Below are 23,057 nucleotides of genomic sequence, written 5' to 3'. Positions count from 1 at the left end.
TTCTATATTCCAGATATCCGTCTTTATTCAGACCAGGTGTAATGTATTCCCTATATCCGTTTTTATTCAGACCAGTGCGGGGGGTTCTACTATATTCTGGATATCAGTTCTTATTCAGACCAGGGGATTCATGTTTCTTTTCACAGGAGTAAAAAAGTTCTTTAGGTGAGATTTTTATTAGTTAAAATGTATTCCAAAAGAGTTTTTTCACTCAGATTTAAAAGATGTTTATGAGTTATAATTATTATAATAATTGTGCTTCTTTATTCCTTTAAAGTTGTTTCAATGAAAACTAAGGGTAAAATGCAATAGTTTTGAACGGATCAAAATTGATCTATATATGTCTACAGAATAACAATGATTTAGTTCTTGATAAAATAAAAAATTCACTCTGTAATAAGATTTACCTAAATCAGGGGTGGGTTTACCGACTGATTGCTGATTTTATAGATAACATAATTATTTTGGAAGCCTTACAATATACAATGAGACCCATAAAACTGTGGAATAGAAAGACGAATTTTAAGCAATCCTATGTTTGATTGTTTTAAAAAGCAAACAGTTTTACCAGTTGCTTGACAATAAATTTATTAAAGTGAAATGGGTCTGTGTACACTGCGCAATTGTTGTGTTTTATGTTCATTTTACTTTTTAAACTTCCTGTTTCACAGTTTTATGTATTCCACTGAAGTGAAAATTAGGGAAATAACTAATTTTTTCTACTTATTTTTTTTAATTTATTTTCCTCTGAGTCAAAAATTCACTAATATTAAACTTCAAAGGAAGGCATGTAAAAAAAATTCATACATAGCACAGATTATTTGTAAACGAAAAAAAGGATAAAGTATTTTTATAAATTTACAAAATTATGCTTGACTTTATCAACTTTAAAATTGTCAACTTATTTTGCATTGAGACGGACATGGCCTTGATGTCGAATTGAGGAGGAGTGGAAAATTCGATAATAGTTTGTGAAAACAAATCAGGATAAACACAGGGGAATATCAAAACACAAACTCTAAACTCGTGAGAAGTTAGGACGGTGAGCAACTGCCAGAGCCAAATTTTTCTCATCAATGGCCCTAAAAGTATGTGCCTGTGCTGTCCAGGAAACAGGACCGTGACAAACAGCTTTACCATGAAAGTATCGGAGTTTCTGCATGAGTTTTGGGTCAGCAAAGGTCAAATAAAATAAAAATTCTCTTTACAGAAACATACAACAGAAATAAAAATAACAACCAATATTTCATACTTTAAGTATGGTTCATTTTATACCACTTTTTGTATTTTCTCGGACAATACAGGCAATACACAAAGGCAAGTTAACTCACAATTTTATAAAATATTTTTTTTTCATCCTGTTTCTAGTAATCTATCCGTAGATATCAAAGTGAGGCATTGTAGATTATTGTTACCCACACTACAGTTACGACCTTCGATATATTTAAGATAAAAATTAAGAAAATATGAAATTTAGAAATTAACTAATGAAAGCAATTAGATGTGGCTTGAATTTGAAATTAAAAAGAATGAGGCTCGAAACCAGGACTGAGATTGCTCGCCCTCCCACCCTCCTATAGAAAGATAACTAGTTCAAGCAATTAGATGTGGCACGCATCTGATATTAAAAAGACTGAGGCTTGCAACCAGAACTGAGATTGCTCGCCCTCCCACCCTCCTATAGAAGGATAAAAGGAAATGTTTAATCAATACTTTGTCTAAGGAAAAGTCCAACTTTACTTATTCCCTAATCTATCTCTTGAAATATATTCTAAAGAAACTGACCATTTATCCCCCCGGCTCTACAGGGCGGGTAATAAAATAGATATTAGAATAAAATATTAGAATTAAGTATTTTCATCCTTGGAATTGAATTCAAAACCTCATTATCTTAATGGGTCAAAATATCTATATTTTTGAACTAGTTTTATTTTTATATTTTTGCAATTCCTGGTATTTGTCAAATTATTCAGGATACACAGTTAAGAATTTTTAAGTCTTTCCCACCAACTCTGATTTTCCTTTTCCTTATATCTTTGCAACCAAATGTCAAAGATCTTAAATATTTAGAAATTTCAAACCATGATTTCTAATAGATCAAATAATCTAGATTAAAATACAAAGGTTACACAATTAGGATGCAAAGATATAGGGATTAGAAAATTTGAGTTTCTGGCAAATACTTAATTCCTTTTTGTCGAATTTTAAGTTTGATCATAATTCTCGTTTTTGTAATTATTAAAGAATCCATTCAACAAAATTAGCATAATCTAAATTTCTAAACTAAACTTAAAGGGACTGTAGGCATAATTTCAAGTGACCCTTAATTTGTGGAGTGGTATATCTGTTTAACAATAGTAACCTTTAAACCTTTGACTGGTCATGAGAATGTCAAACTTACCCTTATTACGCTTGAACACGTTTAAATCAAATCAAACATTGCCATCTCATAATTAGCTTACACTCCCTTTAACCAGACAACTTGACTGTTTTCTTAAAGGGATTGTCGAACCAATTTTAAACAGTCTTTAATTTAAAGGCTCAAATGCCCAATCAAAAAAATATGATATTCTTTACAATAATCGACATTAAGTCGCATTAACAGAGAACAGCCATTGGAAGATTGGAAATAGGGTTAAATTTATTATTTTCATTAGAAAAGGTAAAACAGGATACCATTGTGAATCGAACATGAAACTTTCAATAGTGTTACCTAAAAGTAAAGCCAAAGTCACTTTATGAGACCATTAAAAGACTTTTCACTTTAAATAATTGCTATATTCCTTGGATATTAACAGTATAACAAATGTGAGAAAATACTAAAATTCTAAAAGCACTCCATGACAAAGCATAAAAATTTGTATTCTCATGTCATTAGCATAAACCTCTTATCATCAAATTCATATTATTACACAAATATTAAATATAAAAGTTTCTCAAATCTTTTTCTCTAATCCTTTGGATAGTTTCTTATTGATGAATTTAAGAATATAAATTATAATAACTTGTAACCCAATGTATGTAATGATGTTTTAACACCTGTCTTTTGGAAATATTAGTTGATAAAATCTGAAAAAATTATGGTGCATAAAAAATATTGAATCTAAATATGAGATATTTAAACGTCTTAATACGTCAATAAACAAATTAATGTCACTGTGCATCTAATTATTTTATTAGACTGAAACAAAAAAAACACGCTAATGTCACTGTGCATCTTATTATTTTATTAGACTGAAACAAAAAAGTTCAAATTCCAAAGATTGTGATTTAATGTAAAACTAAAAACTTAATCCGTAAATGTAATCTATATAAACACGTCATAATCGTAAAACAGTATGTTGTAAACATTTATTAGACTCAGAAATATAAACATATGGTTTTAAAAATATCAACCATAAATAATAAATAAATAAAACAGTCACCCATCAATCCAAAGAGAGGTTAGAGAAGAACCCACATCACCACACTACCACCAAAGGAAGTAGCCGGGTGTTATTGGTTGTTGGCCACACTGTACCACAGTGTGGACCACCAAGCATGGGTCAAGTTCAATGGCGAACTGCCACAAACCCACTGCACACTTACCAGATGCATGAAGGTCTTGTCGGTACCTTCATGAATATGATAAAAAAGAGTAAAATTTATACACAACAATAGGGTTTACCTCAAAAGGTATTGTCTGCAAGCCTCCAAAAGCTGAAAGCCACGCCTCCAGAATAACTGCCAATTTCCGTCACCTATCCAGTAACTCAGCTTTTGCCCCCCCCCCCAAAGAGGCCGTTAGGATCTCACAATTAGACTGTATACCTTGAAGTCTAGTCTTGTGTAGTGTATGTTGTAATCTTGAACTTTGCCCCCGTACTGCTAGACATGCTAGAATTACGTGGGACTCCATCAGCATAACTCTGACACCCATGTCTGTATAAAGAGGACACCATACGTGTCTAGCGTCATATATATTTTAGTAGCGATTCCCCAATTGAGCATTACCACCCCGCACCAGGCTCAGGACCTTGCTTGCTGGCTTTACTGTCAGTTACATGGGGCTGGAGCTTGAATCACTTCCAGGGCTGGGGGAGGGTACCCATAGTTCGGTGTGGTGTAGGACTTTGATGACAAACTTAACTGCCCTATCCGCTTTGGCCATCACCAGCACATGCTTTCTCTTGTAATTTATAATTACTCCAATATCTTTCAGGATGTATGTTGTCCAGGCCTTAACCCAGGGATCACCAGGAACATCCAGTAGGTGCCGCAGAACCTTAATCAAGCTGATGTCAAAAGACAGGAGACTATCAGGCTTTGTTTCCGCGCATGAACTTTAACAACCTTTTATACTTGTGCTTTGCTCGTTCATAGACCTCAGACAGAGGTATAAGCTCAGCTGAACACCCATTAGCTTTTAAATACTCACTTTACATACAGTAACCATATCTTTTTTAGAAGTGAAAAATTTCCTACCTAATGGGACAAACAAACCCCAATTTCATGGTTGCAGGAAATATTAGTCAAGTTTGAAACTGAGTTTTCAAAGCTTTTTCCAATTTAAAATCCTAACCCTAATCTTCTTATTCCGCAGTTTTATGAGTCTCACTTTATATTGTATTCCTGATATATTAGATTTTCTAGTAAGTACTAAAGCATTAAACCAACATGGAAAAACACTTTCAAACTTTCTGAGTAAAGGAGTAAGGAAAACAGTGCCATCTTTTTACAATTTAGGATTAAGATGCACAGTTTTTTATAGTATTTCTAATACTTTGTTATTTAACTGTCATTTGATTTCATTTATATCAGACACAAAATTGATGTGAGACAAAGTAAGAATTATTTAAGCTTTTCTTGACACTTCTTTAAAAACAACCAAGGTTCTTAATTTTATGTTTTTTTAACCAACGAAAAAATAAGTCATGGGAATGTTAGAAAAATTTGTCAGAACGTATTAATGATAAAGCAGTAATGAGGACGAACTAATGAGTACACACAAAAGTAAAAAAAGATAAATTTTGTAAGATCATAACAATAAGAGTTGTGAAAAGCTCATTATAGAGCAAAGTACTATACAGTGTTAACTTCAGAACTAACTCCTGCAAAATTAACCTTATTTTCTGGAAACCAACAAAAATTAGAGGCTTATAACTTAAAATCAAGAGTTGATTCAACACAAGACAAAGTATACATTTTGTAAGATCATAACATATCAAATAGAGTTGTGTAAAAGCTCATTATATTACAGAATAAAATACAGTGTTAAAAAAATTGATTTTTTAGAGCAACCAATTCACATCCTTCTCCTAAAACCTGCAGTAAGAAAAATCACATAATTGGAACAATTTTTAAGAACTTCTTTCTTCTTTCAAACAACTTTATATAACTTTTATTATCCACAATCATAAGTTGGTAATTGTTGGAACCAATACTGGTAAAGAGACTGTACACTTAGATTCTCCGATCCCAACTTTGATTGTCTGTCTTGGTGTCTGTTTGTTTGTTTGTTTGTTATTGAATCTAATAAACGTAAAACTGCTAACACTGTTAATATGGAAGGGGGCGCTAAGTGCCTTAAAAGCCAGTATCTTTAAATAACGTTAGGTTTTTTAGTGAGAAGGTATTTAGAATAAATATTTTATGGGAAACTACTTCATTAATCGTTTGTTATCCTTAGTTGTAAATTTCCCTAAATAATCCCCTGTTATGTTAAATATTTTCTAGTCCCAAGGTTAAAATGTAATCCCCCCCCCCCCAGTATACTGGCTAAAATGATTTTTTAGAATTATTATTTTCCGTTTATTGTTAGTATAAATTAGTTTATAATGATATTTGGCCCAATTTTATTGGATGGAAGATTGATATGTTATATAATTATATATTTATATTAACAAATATGGAAGGTTGTGTGCTTGTGTGTACTTTACATTGAACTTTTGATCAGCTGCCCCCCCCCCAATCCATGTTCATAATTCTTTGAAGATCTTGTTGATTTTAACTTATAAACATGTTTAATTTCATTAATTGTCTTCATTGTTCCTGTCCCCATGTCACTTTTAAAGAGAAAACCTCAAACAAACATGATCAATTTTCAGTAAGAAAAACATAGAAATCTAAATCATTTCAGATCAAACAAGTAATAAGACAGTGACACCACCCTCTATAACAGAGGGTCACTTGTAATTATATCAACAGTCACTTAAACAAACAAATGGGGACATAATGGGGATTTAAATGTGTTTTTTTAAGAAGAAAATTGATTTTTTAAGAAAATATATTTCCATCAAAGTAATTTTCATAATAAGAAACTGGAGAATAAATACATTGTTATGTGTGCATGGAACATATTTCCCAGAATAGCTAGAAAATTATTAATTTTATTTTTTATGTTACAAGCTGAAGGGCCCGGCGGCGGCCATAAAAAAAATTTGGAAAAAAAAGTTTTCAACTTCTTTTCAGCCTGTAACACCCCCAAGCCAACCATGAGTGTCCACAAAAAAATTCAGCCCATTAAGTCCAGCAGTATGGCCAGGATGTACGCAACACATATAATATATATAAATGTCTTGTTTTATTATAGAGATGATTTTCAAACTCCTACAAACCCTGAACTCTTACAGTGTATATATTTTATATATTATGTGTAATTTCCTTTAAACTTGAGATAAAAGTTTATTCTTTCATTCAAAAATTTCAAAAAGATAAAAATATTCTAGACTTATAACAAAAAATCTTTTTATAATGGCAAAGAAACCTGATTTCTTTTGAGTGAAAACTCAAAAAAAAATTATTTTTTTCAAAAATTCATTCATTATGGATTCCATTTACCAAGTCCCATTTTAATGTTCCTTTCAGAACAGTTATCATCCATTAAATTTTAATAATGATAACAAAGATAATGATTTGCTATCTAAAATAACGTTAATCTTTGCAAAGCATTTTTCAGAAAAAAAACGAGTTACCATTAATTAAACTTAAAAGCACTACTTAAAGGGTTACAGAATTTTAAGCATTAATTAAAGGGATACAAAATTTTAAGAACTATCTAATAATGTTTTTTTGATAATCTGGGGGGGATAGGTGTGTGATAAAGGACATACAAATTTTTTTGAAAAATAATTTATTTTTCTAAATTCAGTGAAAAAATGATGTGGCAAAATGATGTGGCAAAAAATGATTTTCAAAAAAGGGTGGATGTTTTTTTCAATTAAATATACACCCCTGATAAACAAATAATGAAACTACCGTTTTACATTGTAGAAAACTTGTGAGGGGTACATATTTTCTTGAGAAATCATTGATTTCCATCACTTTCTTCTAGAATAATTTTTTTCTCCAAAATTAGGATTTTTATTTAGTTTTCTGCAGAATTAAATAAAAAATTTAAGAATAGTGCACTTATTAGATTTAAAAAGTACTAAAAATGGAGAAAAACAAATTAAAAAATGATTTTATCCGCTTCTTGAATAATATTTGAATATGGATGGATTGAAATATGAGTATTTATTCAACCAAATAAAATTTTCATTTCAATAAAATGAAATTTTACACGCCTAGGAACGTAAATGTATATTTTTTGAGTCAGAGCTTTTTATGCTTTTTATTTTTATTAATAATTTCATTTCTTAAACATAAATTTGACGTGTGACTGTAAAGACGACCTAAAAGAAAGAAACAAGTTTAAAGTAGAAGGGAATCATGAATATAGGGAAACAGACATGTATAAATTCCGCACAGTCGTCTCTGAAGTCTCATCCTTTCTTTGTAGATAACCCTATATACATCTCTTTTCTTCCATCATAATCCAGATAAAAGCAAATCAGGGGAAGGAGGGTGGGCGGGGGGATAAAATGCAACCATGGACTTCTGTTTAAAAGCAATGACTGAGGAATCCCTCAAGTTATAAACAGAAACCAAGCAAAACAGAAAAGTATGACCTAGAAACTATAAACATTTAGAAACTCAAACAAACTTGAAAAAACTAATTTGAAAGTTGGTTTTGTCACACAACAGCTTGGAAAAAGGGAGAAAGTTGCAAAAATGGTTAAAAAATACTTTTATATTTATTTATATTTATTTAAAAATTTATTTATTTATTATTTTATCTATTCAGCAAAAAAGTTTAACAAACTTTCCATAGTTAAAAGTTACTTTGAACCAAATCAAAAGTTTACGACGTAAAAATACCGGAATTAAACTGCAGGATTAGTAAATTCCATTAAAAAAAAAACAATTTATACAAAGACAATATTTTTTCACGACATATGTGTATACTGTATAGTGTATTTCTACAAAATGTACAACAAACCTTTTTCAGATATTTACAAAAATCTAAAAAAGTATCATGCATTATTAAAATTTTGAGAAGGGATAAAATTCAATAACCACTTGTTCCTTCTCTCTCCGTACAAATAAAAAAAGACGACTCACCTTTCCCCATGTTGACTTCTACCGAACCATAAGCTGACCCCTGGCTAGCGAAGGGATTGGTTGGGGTCAGCTGCTCGTCTTCAATCAGCTGGGTTCGGTCATCTTTCCTGTTTCAACAATTATACAACTACATCATTATTTTCTGCGCTAATTCAGCTGAGCCCGATCGGCTCGAGTCGTAATTCCATAAACCCAGATTTAAGGCTCAATCTTACGCGATTGACAGCTGCAAGATCTTCGGCTTAAATAACGAAATTAGGCCCCTGGCCCAATGAAAATAATAACGACCTTGGTTGGTTTTAGTGAAGAATTAGTCTCAATGTTTAGTCTTTTTCTAATAAATTCTCGGAATCTGTCAATTTTAACCATGAAAATACGCTGTAAATACGATTAAACGGAATTAATAAAACAAAACTCTGTGAACATTTAGTTGCAACTTAGATCCCTAAGCTTGAGTCTTAAATTAGTTTAAATCGCGGGTATTGGTTTATTATTTCATACAAATATTCTCTAGGTTTAAGGTTAATACTCGACACCCCTCAATACCCACCTTACACTTATATAAAAATAAATGTTTAACAAATATCATTAAAAATAATGAGGAATCAAAGTTTGAAACGTACTTGCATAACTACTATGGGATCGATAATTATGTTTTGTAGATACTTAAACAAATACATTTTTACCAGGCCATCAAACCACTCTGCAGAGCTGACCGTAATTATATCCCCCCCCCCATTTCAGGGTAAATTTCCAACGTTCTAAATCTTGGTTATGATTAAATCTTTCTCATATTTATTTTTATTTTATAGTTAGTTTCAAATACGGGTCTAAACTATTTAATTTTAACTCAGATTTCTTAATAAATCCCAAGAACTGATTAAAAAAAAGAATATAAATAGAAAAAATCTTTAAATTAGTAATCCGGAGATCAGGACGTGGCTTGCAAACAAAACAAAAAAATTGTTTCATGATATCAGGATGAAAAAGTTAGTATAATTATGAACCTGGCTGATGAGGTCGGCGTGACAAGAAATTTCTCTGCCATTTTTCTGCTTTCAAAAATCCGCAAAAACAATGCTGGATTTCTAACTATTAACTAAAACGAAAACTACATGCGTGGAACACAAGCAAGCATCACTAAATTTCACTTCTGCGCAGGCAAATCTGTAAAACGAAAACAAGCTACAAAACAAAAAGGGGCTAAAAAACTAAAACATAATAAAAATTGAAAAATGTTTATCGTATTTCTACATGTTTCAATTTTATATGATATAAAATAAATACAAAACACAAGGAAAATTTAAAAACAGTTTAATATGCATGCATTTCGAGAATTCATAAAAAAAAGTTAACTGATTTCTTGAATTTATGTGATAGCAATCAGTGATCACATTCACTTTTCCAAGATAACTAAATTTTATAGAATAGCTTTAAATTTTATAAATTCCCTGATATTAAGAACACACCTAAACATCTATTTATTTAAATAAATTAATTTGATAAATATAATTTTATATTTCAAAACTTAAAAGTTCAGTCGACACTTTTAAATGCAGTATAAAAATAACTAATTTAAATCCAGCTTTTTAAGTCAGGAAAATTTTCAAGAATACAATTTTCATTAAAAAAACATAATCAACTTGCATTTTAAAAATTGGGCAAGATATAAAAAACCAAGCTTCAATTCCACAAAAAAAGAATATAAAATAAATATTTTGTTAAAAAAAAACATCTCAAATTTAGAATATTAGTTCTTCTTAATTTTTAAAATAGCTTTTGATGGGACATTTTAAAATTTGAAGATTTTTAAACATTAATTTTCTTTAAAGAGGTAAAATATTCTTGCTTTGTACAACAAATATTATCTCCCCCCCCCCCGAAATTGTTCACCGGAAATTACAAACATTGATGAACACTAAATACGCTGGCGCATCATGTATATTATCCTATGCACGTTTCGTGAACGTCATACTGACATCATTTCACCATTAGTTGTCGTCCAACAAGAGAGAGATGTTTTCTATGTTTGTTTGTTGTCAATAATTTCGAATTCTCTGCTTGAACCACCGCTCTCACTTCCTTGGCTGTTTTCTTCTTCACTGCCATTCCCTAGAATAACAAGATCATAACATGAAGGTCATAACAATAGAAACAAGAATATAATAACAATAACAAGGGGATCATAACAATAACAACAAGATAAAAACAATAACCACAAGATCATGAAATAACATGTTTGAAATCATTGAAATATTTGTGAATAATTGAAATTGAAATTTGTGCTTGCACTAATTGATTGTTCTGTAATTAAAGTTCCTTGAACTTAAAATAATTTAAGCCTACCTCCCGTCCTAATCCCTTTCTTCCCAAGTATTAATCTACACGCCCTTATTTTCTCCAAATGTCTCATCCTAATCCTATTCCATCCCTCCCTTCCCAAGATCCAACTCCATCCCTCCCTTACCAAGATCCAACTCCATCCCTCCCTTCCCAAGATCCAACTCCATCCCTCCGTTCCTAATCTCTTCCCCCCCCTCCTTTTCCAAAATGTCCCCCCCCCCCCAACCCTTACCAGTAGCCATTCCTCGCAATCCCTTCCTAATCCTCTCCCTAACTTCCCGCCTCACCTCTATGATGTTAGGTACTTTCCCAAAGGATTTTTCCCAAGTGTCAACTTCCCAAGGTATTTTCCCAAGTGGCAACTTACCAAATGTGCAATTTCCCGCCGGCAACTTCCCAAGTCTTTCCTAGCCGCAGCGCTCACCCCCGGCATGTTCTAGCCGCGGCGCTCGGCCCCTAACCCAACCTAGCCACAGCGCTCGGCCCCAAATTGCAGCCTGCGGCGCTTCAGAGGGCCTAACCTAACCTTTGGGAAGTTGCCGCTTGGGAAATAGCACATTTGGGAAGTTGCGACTTGGTAAATTGTCACTTGGGAAGTCGCCCTTGGGAAAATGCCTTTGGGAAAATACCTAACACCACCTCTATAACCCCCTTATGTTTTTGAATTCTTAATTCCCTTTTGTTTCCTCCCCTCCTTCCTCTCTATTCTCTACTTGAAGCTGGTTCAGAATTTAACGTTTCTATGGAATTAATGGGATTAAATTGATTGGAGGAATTAGGAGAATGGGATGAGGAAGTTTTCTAGAATTTAAATTGAATACAAATGGAATATAGCAGTCCAATGGGGAATCATCTAGGGTAAACCAAACCTCAACATGAAACCTTTTGAGTTTACATTATTTTTGAATAAATAAAATTTTAGTAAAAATCATTAAGTTTTCAATATATTCAAAGATATAAAAAAGCTAAAACAATTGGCTAGTCAGTAATCACTGACACTCTGTAGGTTCTTTTTTGTGTGTGTGGGTTCAGATTTGATCTTGTTTTGCTCGTATAGGACGTGAGTAGAAGCTACAACTAACAAGTTAAATCCCCCCCCCCCCTCCACCTCCACCAACGCCAACTTAGAGGCTACAGCTTAAAAGGAGGTAAAATTTATTCTTCTTAGAAAAATGTACCAATCTAATGTAATGAAAACTTTAAACTCAAACCTTGGATTTAAATCTAAATGTTAAAAGTAATTCATTCCGAATCCTCGTAGAACAATGATAACAAGATGAAAATTGAAAAGCAGGGAAATATATTTTTTAGAATATTCCCCCCCTCCTCTTAACCATTAATAGGGGAAATGTGAGAATCCCCCCCCCCACAATATCCAGATATAGAAGTACCTTGTGTTGAAGTTAAAAAGTTTTAATTGAAAACAACATTTTCAGTAATGCTGTACAACTCGGGGGCCGAGGGGTAGGTTTTATAATATTAAATGCAATTTTATCGGAAAATTTACATTTTTATAATTTTTTTCTTCATAAAAGAAAAAGTTTACTATCAGGGTACATGGAGAAACTAGTTTTTTAAGTTTTAAGTACAAAGTTTACCCATTAGTTTCTCGTTAATATAAATAAGATGAACTTCTAAACTTTCCTAACCGCGAAATTAAGTCAAGAAATTGTCTTTACCTAACCCATCTTATAAATATGTAAATAATTTATCAATAAAAGGAAAACATGACTGGGGGCTGGGGAGGGGGAGTTAAATGGACAGACTGATAAGGCTTTTTTTCTCCACAGTGTACTTAAAGTTAAGAATTATAAGAAATGCAGGGGGCCGGGGGGAGGAGGGACGGAATAAAATTATTACAGAAAAATGCTCACTTTTTCATTTTTGTTCTAGAATAATGATTCCCCGTGGGAGAATACTACTCCAGAGTTTCTCTGGAAAGAGTGATATTGCAGAGAACTACTATTTGTTAAACTAATTGGACTCATCCCATCAAGAGAGAACTTAAGGGATTGATCCCGTAACTCAAATACCATCAAATTCAACAGTTTCATTAAACATTTACAATATACATTCATCCCAGTAACAATCAGAAATAACTAATCGTGTTAATGTAAAACAAATACTGGCGTTCTTTTTTTACATTTTTTCTTATTCTATCAAATATAACCGCCTATCGTCAAATTTATATCTTTTCAACACAGCAATATTTTAAATAGGAAATTACTAAAAGAAAGGACTAATTATTTGTTTTGAACAATCCCATTAAATAAATAATCGATTTCCAGCTCACTGATACAGAGCAAAATAAAAGCGTAAAACAGTAACCATTAACAATGTAATGCAGTAGCACACTCACTCACTCACCTTGGTCGTCCCGGCCTGTATCACTCCCTTCTCCGTCCCCGTCTCCAGAAACCTCTGCACCTGAGAAAGAATTATGCCAATAAAGATTGTGATCTACCATAAAAAGATCGCATTGCTCGATTTATAATAATACGAGATGAGATCTGTTTTTATGGAGTAGAAATGTGCAAGTCACTTTTGTAGAGAAACCAAAATTGAAAACAGTTTTAAAAAATAAAAACATTGATATTGAATTCATATTTATATATATTTATACATAAACTGTTACTTGAAATTACATTTACAACTCCACAAGGTGTAAAATAATGAAACACGCATTTATTATTTTAGAAAATATTGTCTTGAAACTTAAACTTTTCATATTAAAAAAAATATCATACCTTTCTCATTCTTTCCCTCCTCATCTTCTTCATCTTCATCCTCTGATTCCGACTCATCATCGCTGTCGTTTTCCTAAAAGAAAATGAAGAATCTTAAAATAGTTCGAGCCGAAACGTATCCATGGGCTGACCGAGCCGTGTCACACATAAAATTGGCTAAAATTAAATATTTATTCTCGACTCGTAGCTTGAAATACATTTTTTCTGGTTAAACATTGTAATAATTGAACGGATTTTTAAATTACTTTTAAATGCAAAGTTATTTATGAATTATGCAAGATTCGACAACTGCATCACATTTAGTAATTATAATATCTCAATTACACACCTTATCAGGTCAAACCAGTGTTTGCAGGTTAAAGGGGCTCTATCATACCTTTTTAGGTCCTGTGTATGTATAAATGTACGCAGGGTTAAAAGACTCTAATATTCTTTTTAAGGTCCTTTATAGGACATAAGCAAGTATAAGGGACCCTAATATTCCTTTTTAGGTCCTGTGTATGTATAAACGTAAGCATTAAGGGACCTAAAATACCTTTTTAGGTCCTATGTATGTATAAACGTAAGCATTAAGGGACCTAAAATACCTTTTTAGGTCCAGTGTATGTGTAATCGTAAGCATTAAGGGTCCCTAACATACCTTTTTAGGTCCTATGTATGTATAAACGTAAGCATTAAGGAACATTAACATACCCTTTTAGGTCCTGCTTATGTATAAACGTAAGCATTAAGGGACCCTAACATACCTTTTTAGGTCCTGTGTATGTATAAACGTATGCAGGTTTAAAGGACTCTATGAACCCAACATCCTCAGTAAGATTCGGAAATATCCAGAACTAGATCAAACCAAACATGTTTTTAAACTAAATATCCAGAACTAGATCAAACCAAACATGTTTTTAAACTAAATATCCAGAACTAGATCAAACCAAACATGTTTTTAAACTAAATATCCAGAACTAGATCAAACCAAACATGTTTTTAAACTAAATATCCAGAACTAGATCAAACCAAACATGTTTTTAAACTAAATATCCAGAACTAGATCAAACCAAACATGTTTTTAAACTAAATATCCAGAACTAGATCAAACCAAACATGTTTTTAAACTAAATATCCAGAACTAGATCAAACCAAACATGTTTTTAAACTAAATATCCAGAACTAGATCAAACCAAACATGTTTTTAAACTAAATATCCAGAACTAGATCAAACCAAACATGTTTTTAAACTAAATATCCAGAACTAGATCAAACCAAACATGTTTTTAAACTAAATATCCAGAACTAGATCAAACCAAACATGTTTTTAAACTAAATATCCAGAACTAGATCAAACCAAACATGTTTTTAAACTAAATATCCAGAACTAGATCAAACCAAACATGTTTTTAAACTAAATANGAGGGGGGGGTATTTTTTCTTTATCAGGTAAAAATGCTATTTTCTCTATTAGTGATGAACTGTAATCTAAAACAGAGGTTGAACAGGTTTTTAAAGCGTTGGGGTTGGTTGAAAAATTTAACCTGTTTTTTTAAGACACTTTTCACAACATTTATTTTTTTCCAAAAAAAATCTTTTTTATTAAGTTAAATTATGCAAAATATGCAAAATTAGAATAAATTGATTTAAAGGAAGGGGGTCGGATAGGTGATATCCAAGGGTTTATCATTAAACCCGTTGGTACTTATATTTCCATTGAGTCTAATTTTCCAAGCGTAATATTCCTTTGCTAAGAGCTGGTTTAACATGAACGTGTATAAATGAGTTTTGAGATTAGCAGGATTTAATAAAAAATTGATAAATAGCAAAAAACCAGCTATTTAAAAGGGAAAGAATATTGTTTAGTATTTGAAACGAAACGAATTGAGTCTTTGCCACAAACTAAAATTTTCTATTTCCTATCTTTGCAACCTGATGTTGTAAACCAATGATATTTTTAACTTGGATCATTTAATTAAACAGAATTCATAGTTTGAAATGTGCTATGGTTTACAACATTGTGTTGTAAAGATATAGGGACTGTAAAATCAGAGTTTGTGGCAAAGACTGAATTCCTTAGTTTTGAATTGCCATGTTTAGTTCCTTGAGTTTTCCAGCAGTGCAGATGAAGAGAGCCAGGAAGATGATGTACTTGATGATTGCGAGACAGATAATAAACACAAGGAAACCAGCTGCACCAACAGACAAATAGTATACACCTTGTCTAGAATACAGATAATACAAAGATACATAGACAAATAGTATACACCTTGTCTAGAATACAGATAATACAAGGATACACAGACAAGTAGTATACACCTTGTCTAGAATACAGATAAGAATACACACTACACAGACAAGTACTATACACCTTGTCTAGAACACAGATAATACAAGGATACATAGACAAGTAGTATACACTTTGTCTAGAAAACAGATAATGCAAGGATACATAGACAAGTAGTATACACTTTGTCTAGAATACAGATAATACAAGGATACACAGACAAGTAGTATACACCTTGTCTAGAATACAGATAATACAAGGATATACAGACAAGTAGTATACACCTTGTCTAGAATACAGATAATACAAGGATATACAGACAAGTAGTATACACCTTGTCTAGAATACAGATAATACAAGGATATACAGACAAGTAGTATACACCTTGTCTAGAATACAGATAATACAAGGATATACAGACAAGTAGTATACACCTTGTCTAGAATACAGATAATACAAGGATATACAGACAAGTAGTATACACCTTGTCTAGAATACAGATAATACAAGTATACACAGACAAGTAGTATATACCTTGTCTAGAACACAGATAATACAAGGATACACAGACAAGTGGTATACACCTTGTCTAGAATACAGATAATACAAGGATACACAGACAAGTGGTATACACCTTGTCTAGAATACAGATAATACAAGAATATACAGACAAGTAGTATACACCTTGTCTAGAATACAGATAATACATGACAGACAGACAAATTGTATATTTATGTAATTTATGTAATTAAAAAAGCTCTCAGAAAAAAAACTTGTTATTTTAACCAAATACATAAGGAATCATAAGGAAGTGAAATCTGCAAGAGACCCCATTATGGGCCCCCCAGACCGCCCAGGCAAACCCAAATAGAAAAAAAGTTCTCGCATAGATTGAAATTGTTACTCATATAACCAAATAAATACATTCCACCAAAAATTACATATAAAAAGCATGATAATGTTATGGGCAAATGACATGAAATGAGTGTTTAATGTTGATTAAAAACAATATTAAATCTGAACTGATAGAGACAACAGAATCAGACTTGATCAAGGATAAAACTGAAGGAAAATGAAGAAAATTAACCTCATTTCTGCTGGCCAGAGTGGAAAGAGACAGACGGCTATAATGCCGAGAACTATTGCTGAACCGGCAATATAGTAGTACCAGGGGGTTGGATCATACAGCCAGACATACGCTTCATTTCCTACAAATTCAGAGATAGAAACTTTTCAAATAATTATAATCAGTTAAAAATTAGTTAAACTCGTTCTCTAATAAGTTAGAAATGCAAGATCTTGACTAATGATATGTGAGAGATTTAACTCAACTTGCATGAAGGCCGAAGCGGTTTGATAAGCTACTTAAATTCAAAAGTTTACAGTTCAGATACAATAAAAATCATAAAAAAAATAATATTTGAATAAAATTAAAATATTTTTTTTTAAGATTTTGATATTTTTGATAGTAATTAATTCTTTCTAATTTATCCCACTAATTCGTCGTAAAAAAAAACTATTAATTTAATTAATTCTAATAAAGTCGTTTCAACGTAATATGAGTAAGAGGGTACTATGGAAAACTGTGGAACCATAAGTACTCTTGCACTATTAGAACTATTAGAAAAGAAATCTGAAAAAGAGGTCCCGTTATGAACCCCCCAGACCGCCTAAAAGCACTGCACTAAAAGGCTTAAATGGAAAGATGTGTACTTAGTGGCTGAATTAAAATTTAATAAACTAAGAACTTGTACTTTTACTTCCCTGAGCTTATTTTTTTCTAAATATATTTTTCATACTTGCCAAATTTAAATAATAAGCATTTTACAAAAAAAAAGTAGGTTAGAAGTTGAATTAAAAACAAATATTTGGATTCTTTCACTAAAATCATAAAAAATATTGAATTTAATGGCCCCTCTGAATCTAAAAACATTACCCAATTAAAATTATTTTTTTCTCAAATTCAGTGAGAGCAAAATTTGCTTTAAGCTCCGCGCCAAAATTCTTAAAATAATTACTATTGAATATATATATTATTATATCCCCTTGAATATTTACTATTCAAAATGTAGATGCTATAATTTTTGGACTAATCGTCGATTGAACTAACGCACATTTGCCCTAAAGTCAGCTGTTCACATACCGATTTTTAGTCAATTGGAACATTAGCGCATATGTACAAAATAAAAATAGATCATTTCCAAATGAACTAATTTTTTAATCATATTCTAGCCGCAGCGCTCGGCCCAGAAATTGTCGTAACCTTGAAAAATTGAAAATTAAGCTCAATTGAACAAATATTTGTTCAAAAGGAATAGTCCTTTTGAACGTTTGTCTAAATAAACATCAGTCCAAACGAACGTTACTCAAATCATTCATTACTAATGTATTTATACCCCTTATTATTTACCATCAATTATGACTTGTTCATTGTGCATTTCTAATCTTATCTTCCTCTTCTTCTTCTCCCTCTCTGCAGCTCTCTCCTTCTCCTCCTTATTTTCCTTGGCTTCCTTCTCATCCTCCTTCTTCTTCTTCTTCCTTTGCTTCAAGTCCTTCTTTTCCTCCTCTTCCACTTTCTCCTCTTCCTCGTCTTTTTTCTTCTTCTTTTCCTTCTCTGCAACCGTTATCTTCTTAGCTCGATGGAACATCTTATTCCTGAAAGTATTAAAAAAATTGAAGAATTTGACAAAAAGGCTTATTTGCTCCAATGGGAAATTTTTTTTTGAAAAAGGGAACAACTTAAAAGTTGAACATCATAAGTCAAGGATTTTTCACCCTTTTTGATACTTTTCCTCTAAAAACTCCGATATTTCGCCCCTAAATATTATATTTTTTCAAAATCAGCAGGAAAAAAACTTCGCTCTCCGCACAAAAATTTCTAACTTCTTGATAAAAACTATTTTCAAAGAAAGTGAACGGGAAATGATTTTTCAAGAAAATATTCCCCTATCTGATGATGGGAAATATATAAAACAGAGGGCAACTTTAGTTCTGCAATCTTCATTCTTATATTTTCACGAGCTGTATCACCATGCCTTAGAGTATACAATACATTATAGTAAAAAGCGTTTGTAGATGAGAAATAATTTCATATCTTTTTCTACGAAGTAAAGTAAAATTGTATCTCCGATTTTTGCAGAGCCTTTTTATTGTTTAAACCAAAGAAACCGCGAATGTTTATTGTTTAAACCAAAGAAATCATGAATGTTTATTGTTTAAAACCAAAGAAACCATGAATGTTTATTGTTTAAAACCAAAGAAACCATGAATGTTTATTGTTTAAAACCAAAGAAACCATGAATGTTTATTGTTAAAACCAAAGAAACCATGAATGTTTATTGTTGAAAAGGAACCAAAAAAAACTGTGCCCATTGTAAGTTCTTTATTCACCTAACACTGTGTTGTTCAAAGATTTTGAAGGAGAATAGTTTTGTAGTTGATTGATTGATTAATTAATTGATTGATTGATTGATATATAAATTAGTCAAAAAGGGCTTCACAGATATTTATAATTTTCACATGCTTGGCTATACTGGACACTTTATTAAAAGTGTACTGCAATATTTGAATCTCGGGGAGGAATATTAACTAAACCAGTGCTTCTTAGACCAAGTTTTTTATATTCCTCCTAGTCTTTTTTCCGCTTATTTTTAATCTGAAACAGCTGAAATTTGTGTTTTGACATCACTGTGTTAATCTACAGCAGGTTTTGATTAGTATTTTGCCCCGTTTATTCCGGGTCCTAAGCATGGCACTGCTAGGTAAGCTGCAGTACACTTCTAATGTAAACAAAGTACAAAAAGCTAGTTTCCAGTGTTAAATAAACTAATTTAACCTGAGGAGAACATCAAGCAGATCTATGGCTTGAAATCGTGTCTCAAGAATCAACTCACTTCCTTCCTTAGCCTTTTCCTTTAACAGTAAATAATATATTTCTTAAAATATTTTTCATTTTTCTAATCGTTAAAAACTCTAAATTCCTGGGGGGATTATATTTTAGGAAAATAACTATAGATAAAAAGACGAAACTCTCGGTGTATTATTTTAAAATAATTTGGGGACTTATTAGCGAGGGACAAAAAATTTGACAACCTAACATATTTTTGAAAAAAAAATATCAAATAATTAGCAGTTATTATAAACCACGCAGTTTCAAAGCTTTAAACTGGGTTCTGAAAAAAATTTCAACCCCCACTGACATGTATATGTTTATACTACCGTATATTATAATATGTCCCAAAAGCTGCTAAAGGCGAAATCAGAATTGAATATTAGGAATTGAGTCCACTTGCTTTCCCAAAAATATTTTTAACTGACACTGCACCTTTGACCAGGGGCTGTCGTTGACTAGAGCATCGATGGCCTTAGCTGAGGTGAAGTACTCCACAACATGGGAGTGCATAAACTTGGTCTTCTTAATCGGAACATTCTTCCTAAATAAATTTTTTTCAAAAAATAAACCTAGATTTGGAAAATATAAGAATGGAATGGGTTCTTATTAATTAAGGGGGGGGGGGGAGTAATCGAAGCTTCGGGGTAAAACATGCGTGGGACCGAATTTAATGAATTTGAGCTGTATCTCCGATTCAAAGTTAAAGATTCATGATAAATTACATCGGTGATTTAGGATTTGTACCGGCTGTAGGTAGTTCAGCGACCTCTTCAATTTATTAAATTCGGTTTTGTGATTGCAAGCTTTTCCCAGAAATTAAATATTTTTTAAAAAAGACGATACTAACCGAAATTTGAATTTAATGAACATATACTCATGATCAAACTGTAACAAATGGTCCCAGATCTCCCTCATGTATATATTTTTACGTTTTTCTAATTTCACTTACTATTTTTCGCTGATTATTTTGCTTAAACTTGGTTTAAAATCCCTCAAATTACTCCACAGAGAGAAAAAATGTATTTCGCATAACTTGGTTAATATTTAGCTACTTGGATCCCGACCCTGGTTCATAACTAATCTCACGGAATCGGTGTCATGCATCATTCCATCCCCCGTAAAGTTACTGTTACATGCAGTGCTTAGGATCCATTTAATTTTGATGCGGATCCGGATCCTGGATCCGCACTGGAAAAAAGTGGATCCGGATTCGGATCTAGGTCATTTCTTTAAGATTTACTGAATTTTTTAACAAAAAATAATTTTCAAATTTTTCGTTTTATTTTTTATCCTAAAACTTGATGAACCATTCGGAAGTGAGGAAATTTTTATAATCTCTTTTTTTCAAAAGTTCAGATTTGGGTTTTAGGAGTAAAAAAGTTTTTTTTGCAGTTTTTGGTTGATATTTCAACCCTTGGACCCGGATCCGTGGATCCGCATATACAAGCCATACAAACAGGTCGCTGATTATATCAATACAATGAAAACGACTTTTCAAATAAAGTATAGAATTTGATTTCTCACCATTTCTTTAAATTATAAGTTTACAAGTTAACAAAGAGAAACTGTTTATTGATAATTTTACTTTTTCCATGTTTTCTATGCTGTTTGAAAGCTAAGTAGACATCAAAATTGAAATCGAAAGTCGTCTTCATTATCTTCATTATCTTGATATATACGACGACAACTGCATAATACCTTAACCACTTCAAAACTGATTTATTTGTTTTACTCAGTTTCTCTTCCTCCACCACACCAAGCTGCTTCTTTTTACTCTTCTTTCGATCCGCCATTTTGTAGATTCTGGAACAATTACAATTTTAGAATCAGAAGTTTCAAACCGGGCTGTACTCATATAGCATATAAGGGTCTGTCCTTCTAACCAATTTCTGGAACCCCCACCCCCCTTCTTTCAATTTCAACTACTTTCAACAAAATAATATTTATTTTGTATTATTTCAGGGTTAGGTTAAGTAAGATTAGGTGAAGACACTTTCTGGGACGAGTGCTGCGGCCAGGACAGACTAGGGGGGAGGGCAGCGCTGTGGCCAGGACAGGCTGGACGAGCGCCGCGGCTAGGGGGCCGGGCGCTTCTGCCACAGGACCATGTTTTCCCATGTGTACAAACTTAATAGAGGGGGGGGGGGGGCCCGATGGAGGGGTCCAGAATTCGTATACTAGGAAATTACCGTATATATGGGTTAGGTCTTCCTCACCTGCAAATTTTATTAAGGATTACTTTCATTATTCTTATTTTCTAATCTATGTATTTCAGCAAACAAGAAGTGCAAAAAAATGATAATTTATTTAATTAATTTACGAGTTAAAAAGACGAAACCGAAACTGAATGTTTGTGGGGGGCAGTGCATAGGATCCATTTAATTTTGATGCGGATCCGGATCCTGGATCCGCACTGGGAAAAAATGGATCCGGATCCAGGTAATTTCTTTAAGATTTACTGAATATTTTTAACAAAAAATAATTTTCAAATTTTTTGTTTTATTTTTTTTCGCTTATTTTTATCTAAAACTTGATGAACCATTCAGAAATGAGGAAATTTTGTAAACTCTCTTTTTTTCAAAAGTTAAGATTTGGGATTGGGTTTTAGGAGTAAAAAAGTTTTATTTAAGTTTGTAGTTGGTATTTTACCCCTTGGATCCGAATCCTAAGCACTTGTGGGGGAGGGGGGGGGGGACCAAGCATCTTTATCTAGAACAGACCCAATTAATATGTGAAAAAACTACAATTTATTCTGGTTCGATCTTATATCAGTTGGTCCATATTTACATTTGGTTTTTTACAGCGAACAGCTTGAAATTAACCGATACTGACAGAAACCGGGTCTGTCCTGGTGAACGATTTTTGAACCCCCCCCCCCCCTCCTATCAATTTGTACATGACCAAATTAGTATTTATTTAGTGTTATTTAGGATTAGGTTAGGTTAAGACACTTTCTGGGCCGAGCGCTGCGGCTAGGACAGGCTAGCGGGCCGAGCGCTGCGGCCACGGGTTAGGTTAGTTAAGACACTTTCTGGGCCGGGCGCTGCGGCCACGAGTTAGGTCAAGTTAAGACATTTTCTGTAAGATCCATGTACAAAATTGATATGAGGCCGCCGAGGGGGGGGGGGTCCAAAAATCTTTCTCTAGGAATATACCCAGAAACCTCCTCAAAAAATATTATCGTCAAAGTAGGGGGAGGGGGATGATTTGTAAAAAAATAAACATTACACATGTAGTAAACAGGTGAAACCTGTCAGCCAAACTTCAAGGTCAATGCGAAGTTTCATCAATTAAAAACTTTACCAAAATGGTCGTTAAATTAAAATAGTTAAATTCATTAAAAAAACAGAAAACAGAAAATTGATTCTTCTGCGCCGTATAC

At 32.5% G+C, this 23,057-nt stretch overlaps 1 protein-coding gene across 1 annotated transcript; it reads right to left on the bottom strand.

The window, feature by feature from the left end:
• Window positions 1-10,181: 10,181 nt before the first annotated feature.
• LOC111698320 (translocation protein SEC62) lies at window positions 10,182-21,499 on the bottom strand. The gene is made up of 10 exons (XM_023468632.1): window positions 21,374-21,499; window positions 20,108-20,216; window positions 19,619-19,695; window positions 18,191-18,438; window positions 16,868-16,988; window positions 15,597-15,717; window positions 14,258-14,347; window positions 13,512-13,584; window positions 13,132-13,191; window positions 10,182-10,533 (listed from the first exon to the last, which is right to left on the bottom strand). Exons 1-10 carry the CDS (start codon window positions 21,466-21,468, stop codon window positions 10,445-10,447), a joined length of 1,083 nt encoding a protein of 360 aa, XP_023324400.1. The 5' UTR covers window positions 21,469-21,499; the 3' UTR covers window positions 10,182-10,444.
• Between the last annotated feature and the right edge of the window lie 1,558 nt (window positions 21,500-23,057).

The sequence above is a fragment of the Eurytemora carolleeae genome, unplaced genomic scaffold (genome assembly GCF_000591075.1).
Source record: "Eurytemora carolleeae unplaced genomic scaffold, Eaff_2.0 scaffold206, whole genome shotgun sequence".
Classification (NCBI taxonomy): domain Eukaryota; kingdom Metazoa; phylum Arthropoda; class Copepoda; order Calanoida; family Temoridae; genus Eurytemora; species Eurytemora carolleeae.
This window is presented reverse-complemented; position numbering and strand designations above follow the sequence as displayed.